Source organism: Parasteatoda tepidariorum, chromosome 1, assembly GCF_982258835.1.
Source record: "Parasteatoda tepidariorum strain Cologne lab strain chromosome 1, Ptep-v5.0, whole genome shotgun sequence".
Classification (NCBI taxonomy): Eukaryota; Metazoa; Arthropoda; class Arachnida; order Araneae; family Theridiidae; genus Parasteatoda; species Parasteatoda tepidariorum.
In genome coordinates, this window is record NC_141755.1 from 121,007,351 (window position 1) to 121,019,115 (window position 11,765).

General features: G+C 32.3%; 1 protein-coding gene across 1 annotated transcript; it reads right to left on the minus strand.

The window, feature by feature from the left end:
* Positions 1 to 817: 817 nt before the first annotated feature.
* Positions 818 to 2,336, minus strand: LOC147816827 (uncharacterized). The gene is made up of 2 exons (XM_087157397.1): positions 2,159 to 2,336; positions 818 to 2,049 (listed from the first exon to the last, which is right to left on the minus strand). Exons 1-2 carry the CDS (start codon positions 2,334 to 2,336, stop codon positions 818 to 820), a joined length of 1,410 nt encoding a protein of 469 aa, XP_087013523.1.
* Positions 2,337 to 11,765: the final 9,429 nt, after the last annotated feature.

Sequence of the window (11,765 nt, forward strand, 5' to 3'; positions counted from 1 at the left end):
AGCTGAAGGTCTGTACATTTGGATGAAATAAGTACGATGTCATCAGCAAAATCAAGGTCTTCTAAAGTAGTTGTGAAATTCCACCTTATTCCTCTTTTTTCATCTTTCAAGCTGTTTCGCATAATCCAGTCTATCACTAGTATAAATAAAAATCCCGATAAAACACATCCCTGTCTCACGCCAGTTTTTACTAAAAAGAATTCAGTTAATTCTCCATTTACTTCTATACATGCTTTGCTGTTATCATACATATCTTTTATGTTAATATATTTTTCTGGTATATTATAAAGTGATAAAATTTCCCATAGTTTCTCTCTCTTAACTGAATCAAAGGCTTTACTGAAATCAATAAAGTTTAAATATAAAGAGGTGTTAAATTCGAAGCTTTGCTCAATGATATTTCTAAGTGTGAAGATTTGCTGCATTGTTCCATTTCCACTGCGGAAACCTGCTTGTTCTTCTCTTAAAATTCCATAAATTTCATGTTTTAGTCTATTCAAAATTATTCTTCCAAATATTTTTCCCGGTATGGAAAGAAGACTAATGCCCCTCCAATTTTCGCATTTTGTTAGATCGCCTTTCTTGGGAATTTTCACTATTACTGCTTCTTTCCATTGTTCTGGTATTCTTTCATTTCTCCAGATTTCATTGAAGAGCTTTTGCAACTGTCTTGTAGCGGTTTCAACATCTGTCTTAAGCATCTCTGCCACGATTCCATCTCTCCCTGCAGCCTTCTTTGGTTTTGTGGCCCTCAGGGCACTCTGTACCTCATCCAGCGAGATATCTTCCAAAGAAAAATCTACAGTAGATGCTACATTTAATGTAACATTTGGGAGTTGCTCAGAATTTTCAACATGGTGTGCGTTAAGCGTATCTTCAAAATATTTTCTCCATCTTTCTTCGATCCTCTTATCCGTAGTAACTTATTGTTTTTGTCTCGTACTGCACATTGCGAATTTCGTTTATTTCCTTTTATTTGTTTCACTTTCTGATAGAAAGTACTTATTTGTCCTTTTTGCGCTGCATCTTGAGCCTCAGTGGCAAGGTCTGTGAAATATTTCCTTTTGTCTTTTCTGGCTGACTTTTTTACTTCTCTATCAATTTGACTATACTGCTGTCTATACCGATTAAATAATCTTTCAGACTTTGTAGTTTCCATCTGTATTTTCTTTTTCCTTCTGCTTTCAATTAGTATTAATGTTTCTCCCGTAATCCATTCTTTGCTTTTCTTTCCTTTCTTTTTACCCAACACTTTTTCTGCTACGTCGCAATAAATGGTTTTGATATGTTCCCAAGTCTCTTCAACTTTTTCTTTTACCTCATTTTCTGATTGCCTAGTGTTGCCATGATTTTCTTCTTCCTTTAACAGCTCAAATCTGTTTTTCAACTCGATTGAAAATTCTTGTCTGCACTCTTTGGCTTTTAACTTAGCAATGTCATAGCTTACTTTATGTCCCGTCTTTGGTGATTTTCTTAATTTTAGTTTTAATATTGCAAGAATCAAGTAGTGATCTGATCCAACGTCGGCACCTCTCATCGCTCTTACGTCTCTTAGTGAGCTCCTGAATTTGTTATTAATTGCAATATGATCTATTTGATTCTTTGTTCTTCCGTCTGGTGAGGTCCATGTACATTTATGTATCTTTCTATGCTTGAATCTACTCCCACCTATGTTCAAACTATTTAGTTCGCACAGGGAAACAAACAGTTCTCCATTTTCGTTCCTCTCGCCCGGTGATTCGTTTCCCATGGAGGTTTCATCATCACTAATCCGTTTTCCAACCTCAGCATTGAGGTCTCCCATAAGAATTATCATGTCATGTTTTGGAACTCTATTTAAAACACATTGTAGTTGATCATAAAATGTCTCCTTATCCTCCTCATCAGCATCATTCGTTGGTGCATACACTTGAATAATTGATAGTTTAATGTATTTTGAATAAAATCGTGCTCTTAAAATTCTTTCACTGATTGGTTCCCATTCCAAAAGACTCTTCGCTGTTTCTTTATTAATGATTAGCGCCACGCCTCTTTCGTGCTCTTCAGCTCCTGAGTACAAAATGATTTGTTCACTTCCAGTTTTAATCTTGCCAAAACCTGTCCATCTAAGTTCTGATATTCCCAGGATATCCAATTGATTCCTCTGATACCTGTCTACTTTTTCCACATTGGTACATAGTTCTTACATTCCAAGCACCAATTCGTAATTTGTGTTTAGGTTTCAACAATGACTTCTTCCGCATCGAAGGCTCCAAATGGCTTTCCCTTCGACACTTCATAGGCGTGATTTCCTCATTCCAGGTTAGATAACTGTCATTTGGAATTTCACAAGTCATTGCTTCCGCCAAGAGAATTTGGCCCGATATGCTTTTGGTTTCTGTAGTCAGGGCATACAATTGTCTAATTTTAAAATTACGCAAATTGCTGAAACTGTTTCTTAATCAGAAAATATGACACTATGAGGTTTGGTGATATTTTAATTTAAATATTTATACTTTGCGTAACTGATTTTTTCAATTTCCTCACTTTTCTCAACCATAATGCATATTTAGATTAATATTAAGTAATAAAATTTTGAGAAAAGGGAATCTCCAATACTTTGTTTGCCTGCTAAGCGAGTGTATAGTGAATTTACTATAGCACTTTATACTATATACATTATACTTTGAAGCTCCTTATAGTATAACTTTTCATAGGGAAATCTTTAACAGCAATTTTGCTAAAATTTTCGATTGTGACTAATTTCTAAAATCTAGCGTATTTCTTAAATTATTTTGAATGTTAAGCGATTTTCTGTGGGTAAGGTGATGTTTATTTAATGTGAAGAATTTACCTTAAATGCGAACTTTTGTGTATAAATGATTAAAATCTGTTAGATGATTAAAATCTGTGTTCATGTGCAAATAATTTAAGTAGTTAAGGTCCAAATCAATAAGCAACGCACTAGTAAAGTAGTTCTTTACAGTTAGCCTCCCTTTTTTGACCTCACGCTTACCTTTACTGCTATTCATATTTATCTAAAAGCACTTAATATTTGTATTTTTTAAAGGTATCTGCATCTAGTCACACAGATAATTAGTATAAAAATGGCTTTCTATCGGCATTTAAAAATTAATGAAGTTTTCTCAGACCCTGTAAAAGGTTAAAGCGGGATTAATATCCAAAAACTATGATAAATACGGCTAATCCCCCCAGTGAATGCCTTATCACTTTAGTCATATAACCCTAAAAAAGTTTTCATTTCAAACACTTTGATGTAAAGAATAAATTAAGGGAAAAATACAATAGTGACTCGGTGACTTTGTTTAAAATTTAGTTTCTTTCTTACGACATAATATATAGTAAAACCATGGGATGACAATCATCATCAAAATGTTGTAAAGGTTGATCAAATAATGATGTATAACAAAAATATATTAAATACTAAAGATTCCTATAACTAATTAGTTTCAGGTTAATTCTTTATTCACGGAGCCAAATTGATTTAAATAAAATTTAATAAACACTGAAGTAAAACAATTAATTTAACATAATTCTAGTTTTCGCTAAATTCGTTTTAAATTTTAAAATCCTTTTCACGTGGTCCTTCCAAAATCCTTTTCATTAACAGTATTAAGGCAGTTTTCTTTTCCGTTTCAGAATGTTAAATCTCAGATTTATCGGATTTCGCAATATTGTGAAATTAGTCTGGAGATTACATTAAGAAGGTTTAAACACTTTTGAACAATAATAGTTCTTTTAAAGTTTCTTCATATACTTTGAAATCAGAATTACCTTCGATATAAGATCAATATTTCTGATTTTTTTTTATAGCTTTATAAGCGAAGCTTTTATGCAGAACAAAATTTCTTCTAAATTGCAGATTTTTAGTATCTAACTAATCTGCAATCTATATTACTGGCATCTAATTTAAATTTTAAATAAGAAACACGAGTACGAAACAGAATTTTTTAATAAGAAACACGAGTACCTCGATAATACTGGTAAACAGGAGCGAAATGGAGAGTTCCGGAACGGCTGAGTGTTTACGAACTGGTAGCGGTAGACGGCTGAAAAAGACCCTAGAGCTTTAAGTGTTCATTTGTAACTTGAACGTTCATAGTGCTTAGAGCAGAGGTCGCCAAAGTGGGCTATATAGACCCCCAGGGGTCTATTTGACAAAAGCAGGGGTCGATCTGATCCAAGGGGTCGAATGGGGGTCGATACGAATCAGAAGGGTAGATTGGGGGTCGAAGAAAAACAGTTTTTAATACGCAAATCACACATACTTAGTTGAGTTTGTGAAATTTGTGAATTTTTTTTATAATTGACTTAATATCAGTTTCTTTATAGAACATAAATTAATAAACGTATATTTATTGCGATGAAACAAGTATTTACGTATTTAAAATTGCAAGTTCTCTATTCAACTTGATGAATCTGTTTTTGGCGTTTCTGCTATTATGATGTACGTTAGATATTTCAGTAAAATTAAAGGACAAGTCATTGAGCAATTTTTATTTGCTAAATATTTTGAAACTGATGGAGAAGGAGAGACAATTTTTAGATGCTTGCAAGAATATTTAAATAAATTAATAAATATGATATTCCGCTTGAAAATATAATAGCGGTAGCCACAGATGGGGCACCTGCTATATGATAGGGCGTTACCGAGGTTTTGCTACATTTCTCAAAGAAAAAGTGCCCGGTATATGTACTATTCATTGTGTGTTGCAAAGGAACAACTTAGTAGCAAAATTATGTGAGTCCAGAGGTACCTAAAGCTTTACAGTTTTGAATTAAGTGTATTAATCAAATTGAAGCCCAACCTCTTAAATCAAGAATATTTTCCAAACTTTGTGAAGAGAACGACGAGTTATTTAACCAATTACTTCTGCACACCGAAGTTAGATGGTTGTCTAGAGGTGTATGCTTGCAAAGGCTCTTTGAGTTATTTGACTCCACGACCGAATTTCTCAGCGAAATAAACCCTGTTCTGAGTGATGAACTCCAAAACAATAAGAACCATACTTTTTATTTAGCGGACTTATTTGGAAATTTTAATGATGTCCAAACAAAGCTGCAAGGAAAAGATGTAACAATTATCGAAGCTTGAACAATACTGTTAGGCTTCCAAGTAAAATTAAATTTATTTAGATCTTCATTGCTACGTAAGGATTATCAGTATTTCTCAAATCTGCGACAGACGGAATAAAAGAAGACTTGGAAATATATGCAGATCATCTTCAAAAATTGAGCGACGATTTTAAACTGCGCTTTGTAGTTTGGAAAACATTGACATCCCTGATTGGATTATTGCGCTATTTTCTGCTCAAATTGCAAAAGTGAACATCAACCTGCAAGATGAGCTTGCTGAATTATTATCGGATCTTGAAGCAAAGACGCTTTTTGAAAATTTAACAATAAGCAAATTTTGGACAAATATAAATATAATGCGAAAATATGTAAAACTTTACGAAATAGCTCAGCCATTTATGCTAACATTTCTAAGTTCCTATATGGTTGAAGCCGGTTTCAGTCACGTAAATTCAATCTTAACTAAGAACAGAAATAAATTAAATGTGGTGTTTCGAGGGGATTTAAGATTAAAATTGACCAATTTTGAACTCAATATAGCGAACACCAGACACACCCATCTCATCGATTAAGAAGCAATATATCTGCAGTTACTTTACTTATTATTTCTACTTATTCATAATTACTTATTAGTATTTAATAAATATTAAAGTATTTAAATTTCAACATTAATATATTTTTCATAAAACTATTGTTACACAATGTACTATTACTTTAATAAATGTTTAAAATCATTAAATAAGTGTACAAACACAGTATCTAATAGAGTTTTGTTTTAATTAACAGAAAATTACTTTTTATGGGGGTCGATGGAGATTTCGAAAAATTATGTAGGGGTCGATGATCAAAAAAGTTTGGTGACCTATGGCTTAGAGCGTTAAATTTCGATGTCTGCAAAATTTTTAATGATATTAAATTTTAAGTACCGTCATTTGTTTGATTTTTAAGTTTCTTAAAGTTGAGAGCTTTTATTCAGTTTTAAATATTAAAAATATTTATGTTCGAATAGTGTATTCATATATTATGTAATATATTTGCAAATTTGAATGAGAAAGTTTTAATAATTAAGTAATATTCACAATAAAAAACTGTAGAAATATATATCAAAAGCAGAATTTTTTTAAATTTTAAATGCAAAATTTTTAATTTAAGAAATAGTACTTTAACCGTTTGGGTGCTGAAGAGTTTTCTTATATATATGCTAATAGTGCGGAATGAAATGCGCACAACACTACTAACCAACTACCACGAACTGCTAACTACTACCAACCAACTACTGACCAACCTATTCTAACCAAAAGCAGCGTCTCCTCATTTTTGGCACATAACAAGCTTCACCGCACTCAAACGGTTAACAGAGAACGGCTTAAAATAACAAGCTTCTCTAGGATAATTTGTTCTAGACAGACGTTCAGCTACAGTGGTTAAATTCCATGAATCTATGTACTTCATTTTAAAGAAAATTATTAAATTTTTACTACGGGTTTAACTTGTTATGCCAATCAAACAGGCTTTAGTGCATCAGTAGGGTTGAAGAATTTGGCATTGAATGCACATTGCTTCTTTGTGGTGGCTGGTTCCCCTGCCTGATATTGTTACGTAGGAGACGTCAAATACCCGTTAAAGCCGTATTTATCAAAAGACTGCCGTAAACAAATCCTATTCGTGGGTCTACTAGTTTCCTGCGGTGACCAAACATTCCCGTTTAACAACTTTTTACAATTAAATCCCCTGTGAAAAATCTTTAAATACGACATTTAAATGCGACAGAAATTTATTTTCATATTTAGTTTTTAAACTTGTAATGAAATGTTTTTATAACGTTTAAATAAAATTCCGTGTAGCGAAACTTGTGTTCCTTTGCTATAATTATTCTATATTCCATATCTGTTGTAACTAGATTAAACTAAAAGAACCAGCATAAACATAACTATAAGAAATTAAATTTTTATTACCTCCTTTTACTATAAATTTTTCACTTTCCGCATTTGTCTCGAATCTTCGAGTGGTTTATGTAAATATAAAAATATTAAAAGAAATTTTCCCTAGATACTATAGTTTCCTTATAATCAGTATCGAAGTTGCACGAAATTGTTTATAATTATCATTCAATGTTTTCTCGCTACTGTTGTAAATAAGGTCACAAAGTAGAAACTTTAAACTAAATCCTATTCAAAGTTTCAAGAAATTAGTAGAAACCCTCTCTCTCAGAAATTGGTTTCCTGAAACATTTTTTAAGGCAAACTTTGAGCATTCAAAGTGTATAAAATTGAAAAAATTATCGCAGTAATATTAATCTCTCAAAGCCATTTTAGTACATTTTTACGCCTCCGTTTTAATTAGTTAAGAGCACTGATACCTTTTAGTTCCGTAACAGATGACAATGCAGTCGGGTTCGCCCTCATTTAACGAAAGAATTCATCTTTAATCTGCATTTTTACCTAAAATATGTAGAGTGCATGATTTTACTACATTGCATGATAATGGAAGTTAGAATCGACTAGATGGAGTGGAATCGACTAGAACAATCTATATTTTCATAGCTTTTTTATCTCTGAATGAGAATTATCGTCAATTGAAGTTATAAAAACTTTGCGAACACCTGGGATGCTCAAATTTCAATTAGAGCTGTGTGTCTTAATATTAAGCTGACCAGGGCCCTTTAAATAAAAGCTAATAAAATTTCTAAATGAGCATTCTGAAACTTTGCTCCTTAAATTTTCCAAAAATTTAGAAAATATTTCTGCTTAATAATCTCTGCAAATCTAAATAAAGTAATTATAATAATTCCGAAGTGGGGATTCGCAATTAAAGTTCAGGGGACTCGCAAGAGATGTTAAGAGCGCCAGAACTAGGTATCTGCCGCATTCTGTATTTAATTTGAAATTTTTAAGGGAGTATTTCGGGATAACCAAACTAACGTTAACTCTGTGTCATTTTTCACTATTTATCATAACCAGAGCCTTAGCGCCTCAAAGAATAAAGCGCTCGCCTCCTAATGAGGTGACCCGAGTTTGGTCCCAGTGATAGCTGTCTGATTCGAATTCCGCACCCGGTTCGGTCCAACCCAGGACTGACATAACATATCCTCAGTGGTAGACGGATCATGGGTTACAGTTCCCGTTCCATCAGGCCAACCGTCGAAGGTTTTCGTAATTGTAATTTCCATGTAAAGCAAATGGGGGTTAGTTCCTTCCTCCAAAAAACACTCCATGAAGGCAAATTTCTCATAATGCTTGATCCAGGAGCTACCTCGTCTTCTGGATTGGGTTCGAAATTACCAAGTCAACGGAGCTAAAAATTAATAGCCGTAAACATTATTAGAAAACTATAATATTTATACGCATTTAAATTAGAAATGACTTGCGTCCTTCGATCAGTAATTTTATGAAATTAGATCTGTTAAATGTAAATCTTAGAGCTTTCAAATTTTCTTTCTTAAAGTTGGTTACTTTTCTGTGTTCTACGGTACAGAAAGAAAATATCCATTGATTATGATTGAAAATTTAATTGTCTAAAATCTTGATTTATAAGCTATGAAACGTCTCCCTTAAAAAAAAACTTTATGACTATGTGCTACTTCTGAAATCCTAAATGGATAAGCCGTTGTAAAACCACTTTATACCACATCTGTGTTTTTGCTGCTGAAAACACCAATTTTGGGATTTTTAGGATATTATCACTTGTTTGTAATCCAGTATGATGTCGCGTGAATCATTTTTCTTCTATGCTGCTAAACTTCCACAAAATTAAATTCAAATCTTAGAAAATGTATTTTAACTTGCGTAATAAGTATATCAATTTTCAAATCTGTAAATTGTATTTATTTGTATAATATCTGATAGCTTCTATACTGATAAATCAAATTCTAATTTTTCATCTGTGCTATTTAGTAAATCTTACAAAACTATATTTTAGGAACTGTCATTATGCATTGAAAACTGTTTAAATTGTTAAGTAAAGATGCATTTATTGATTACGTGCATCATAGCTTACCTTTTATAAACCTTTTGTCTTACTCTACAGAAAAGCTGGTGTCATCTACTTAAGATCAAAAGCAGAGTGTAACATAACATTTTTGATGTTTCACTAACTTTCTGAAATACAACTGAAAATATTTTAAAATGGTTGTAAATAATGTCTTAATGAGGTATTTAACTCTAAATTTTCTTCAAGTAAATTGTACACATGATCAAGTGATGGAATCATTTGTACAGGTTTCTGAAAGAAAAGGTTATTTCACGCATGTGCATGTTTCTGAAAGAAAAGGTTATTTCACGCATGTGCATGTTTCTGAAAGAAAAGGTTATTTCACGCATGTGCATGTTTCTGAAAGAAAAGGTTATTTCACACATGTGCATGTTTCTGAAAGAAAAGGTTATTTCACACATGTGCATGTTTCTGAAAGAAAAGGTTATTTCACACATGTGCATGTTTCTGAAAGAAAAGGTTATTTCACACATGTGCATGTTTCTGAAAGAAAAGGTTATTTCACACATGTGCATGTTTCTGAAAGAAAAGGTTATTTCACACATGTGCATGTTTCTCAAAGAAAAGGTTATTTCACACGTGTGCATGTTTCTCAAAGAAAAGGTTATTTCACATGTGTGCATGTTTCTCAAAGAAAAGGTTATTTCACATGTGTGCATGTTTCTCAAAGAAAAGGTTATTTCACATGTGTGCATGTTTCTCAAAGAAAAGGTTATTTCACATGTGTGCATGTTTCTCAAAGAAAAGGTTATTCCACATGTGTGCATGTTTCTCAAAGAAAAGGTTATTTCACATGTGTGCATGTTTCTCAAAGAAAATGTTATTTCACATGTGTGCATGTTTCTCAAAGAAAATGTTATTTCACATGTGTGCATGTTTCTGAAAGAAAAGGTTATTTCACATATGTACATGTTTATCAAAGAAAAGGTTATTTCTTATGTACAGGTTTCTCAAAGAAAATTTAACCTCTTAGCGCAGCGAAACTATTCAGATTAGCTTGCTTAAGCAGTTTGCTGCAGCTCATTACATTAGTTAAGTGTTATGCCTTATAGAAATTAGAATAATTTCTGTGCTATGAATCTGTCCACGCGTGTAAGCAGTCATCAATGATAAAGTGACAAAACTATCTTAATAGCGTCAATGGTGAAATAGTTTTTTTCTGTACTTGAAGGTATATCGTATCAAAACTCTGCGGTGATTTGGATTCGTTTAGGAATGTTCATTAAGTTAACGTTTTTATTACGGAATGTTTTCATTATGTAATGTTGAACGTTTCAAGTTGAGCTAAATTTACACCCATAAGTTAATGTTAAGTAATGTAAGGTTAATTAATTACAGCCTCGTATGGCTCATCGAATTTGTGGTAATATAATTTCTTAGTTTTATTTATGTATTTTGTTGTAAAACTTTAAATTTTTGTTTTGTGAACCTGGCAACTTCGATGCATAAATTATGTTCTCTATGGCTTCATACCTGTCTTTGTGTTAAGAAATATTTCCGGAAAGAATTGAAATCATTTCGATATAATCTTTGTGAAAGATAATAGAATGTATCACTTAAGTGAATTTATACTTGACAAGATTGGCTTACTCTAAATAGAATGCAAAGAACAGTTGCTAACGTAAACAAGTGCCGCGCTTTAACAACCAATCAGACTCGGGATACCCACACTACGTCACTCATCCTATTCTGAAGTAGTCTGTTTTGAAATCATTACGATATATGTAGGTTAAAAACTACAAAACTTTAAAAAGTAATTCCATAACTTTTTCTAGGAATTTTTCGTTAGACGTTATTTTTCGCAATGTCATTAAAACTATATATACTAATATTGCAAAGATAACTCAATTTAAGCCCCCTAAAACTTCTCATCATGTTGAAAAGTTTCTTGGTGTTTGTGGTTTTTACCGCCACCCGATTCCTAATTATTCTAAACTCACCAATGTGTTAATTCAAGTAACCCTTAAAAACTCAAAATTTCAGTGAAGAGAGGAGCATCAAAATGCCTTTAATCAATTACAAAATATATTTCTCTCTGAGCCTTTTGTACATTTTCACCAATGGGATAAGCAGTTCATCCTTAATACTGATGCCAGTGGTTCTATTTCAGGTGCTTTAATGCAAGGATTTAATGGTCAACTAAAACCCATATCTTACTTTAGTAATGGTTTATCCCAATCATAACGTAATTGTCCCCCCGTAAAATTTGAACTTTATGCTATTTATAGACCAGTAATGGCATTTAAACACTATATGGCGTATAAAAAGTTTATATGCCAACACTATCCTCACTGATTCCAAACCTTTGATTCATTATAAAAAGGTAACGTCCCCTGCTGATATTATAACTCGTTGGCTTCTACAGCTGTCAGAATTCACATATGAAGTAAAATATATAGCTGGTCCAAAGAATTAATTAGCCGATTACTTTAGTAGAAGTCAGAAAATGAGTTAATTTTACCTTTTGTCGATGCTAATGTTGATGACCAAATTTTAAATTCTATTGAAAACACTGACCCTCAAAATGAAATTTCTGTAACTACATTCTTTAATGAACAACAAAAGGATCCAAATATTTCAGAAATTGTTGATATGATTAACTCACCTTCAGTAATTAATGCTAAGAAAGCTAAAAAATTTATTATTGATTCAGATACTAAGTTATTAATGCGTGTTTGCAATGATGAATATTTATCTCA

Coding starts and splice junctions, on each gene's coding strand:
- LOC147816827 (XM_087157397.1), bottom strand. CDS start 2,336: ATGACTTGTGAAATTCCAAATGACAGTTATCTAACCTGGAATGAGGAA. Junction 2,050..2,158: donor TATGTACCAATGTGGAAAAA/GTAGACAGGTAT, acceptor TTTTGTACTCAG/GAGCTGAAGAGCACGAAAGA.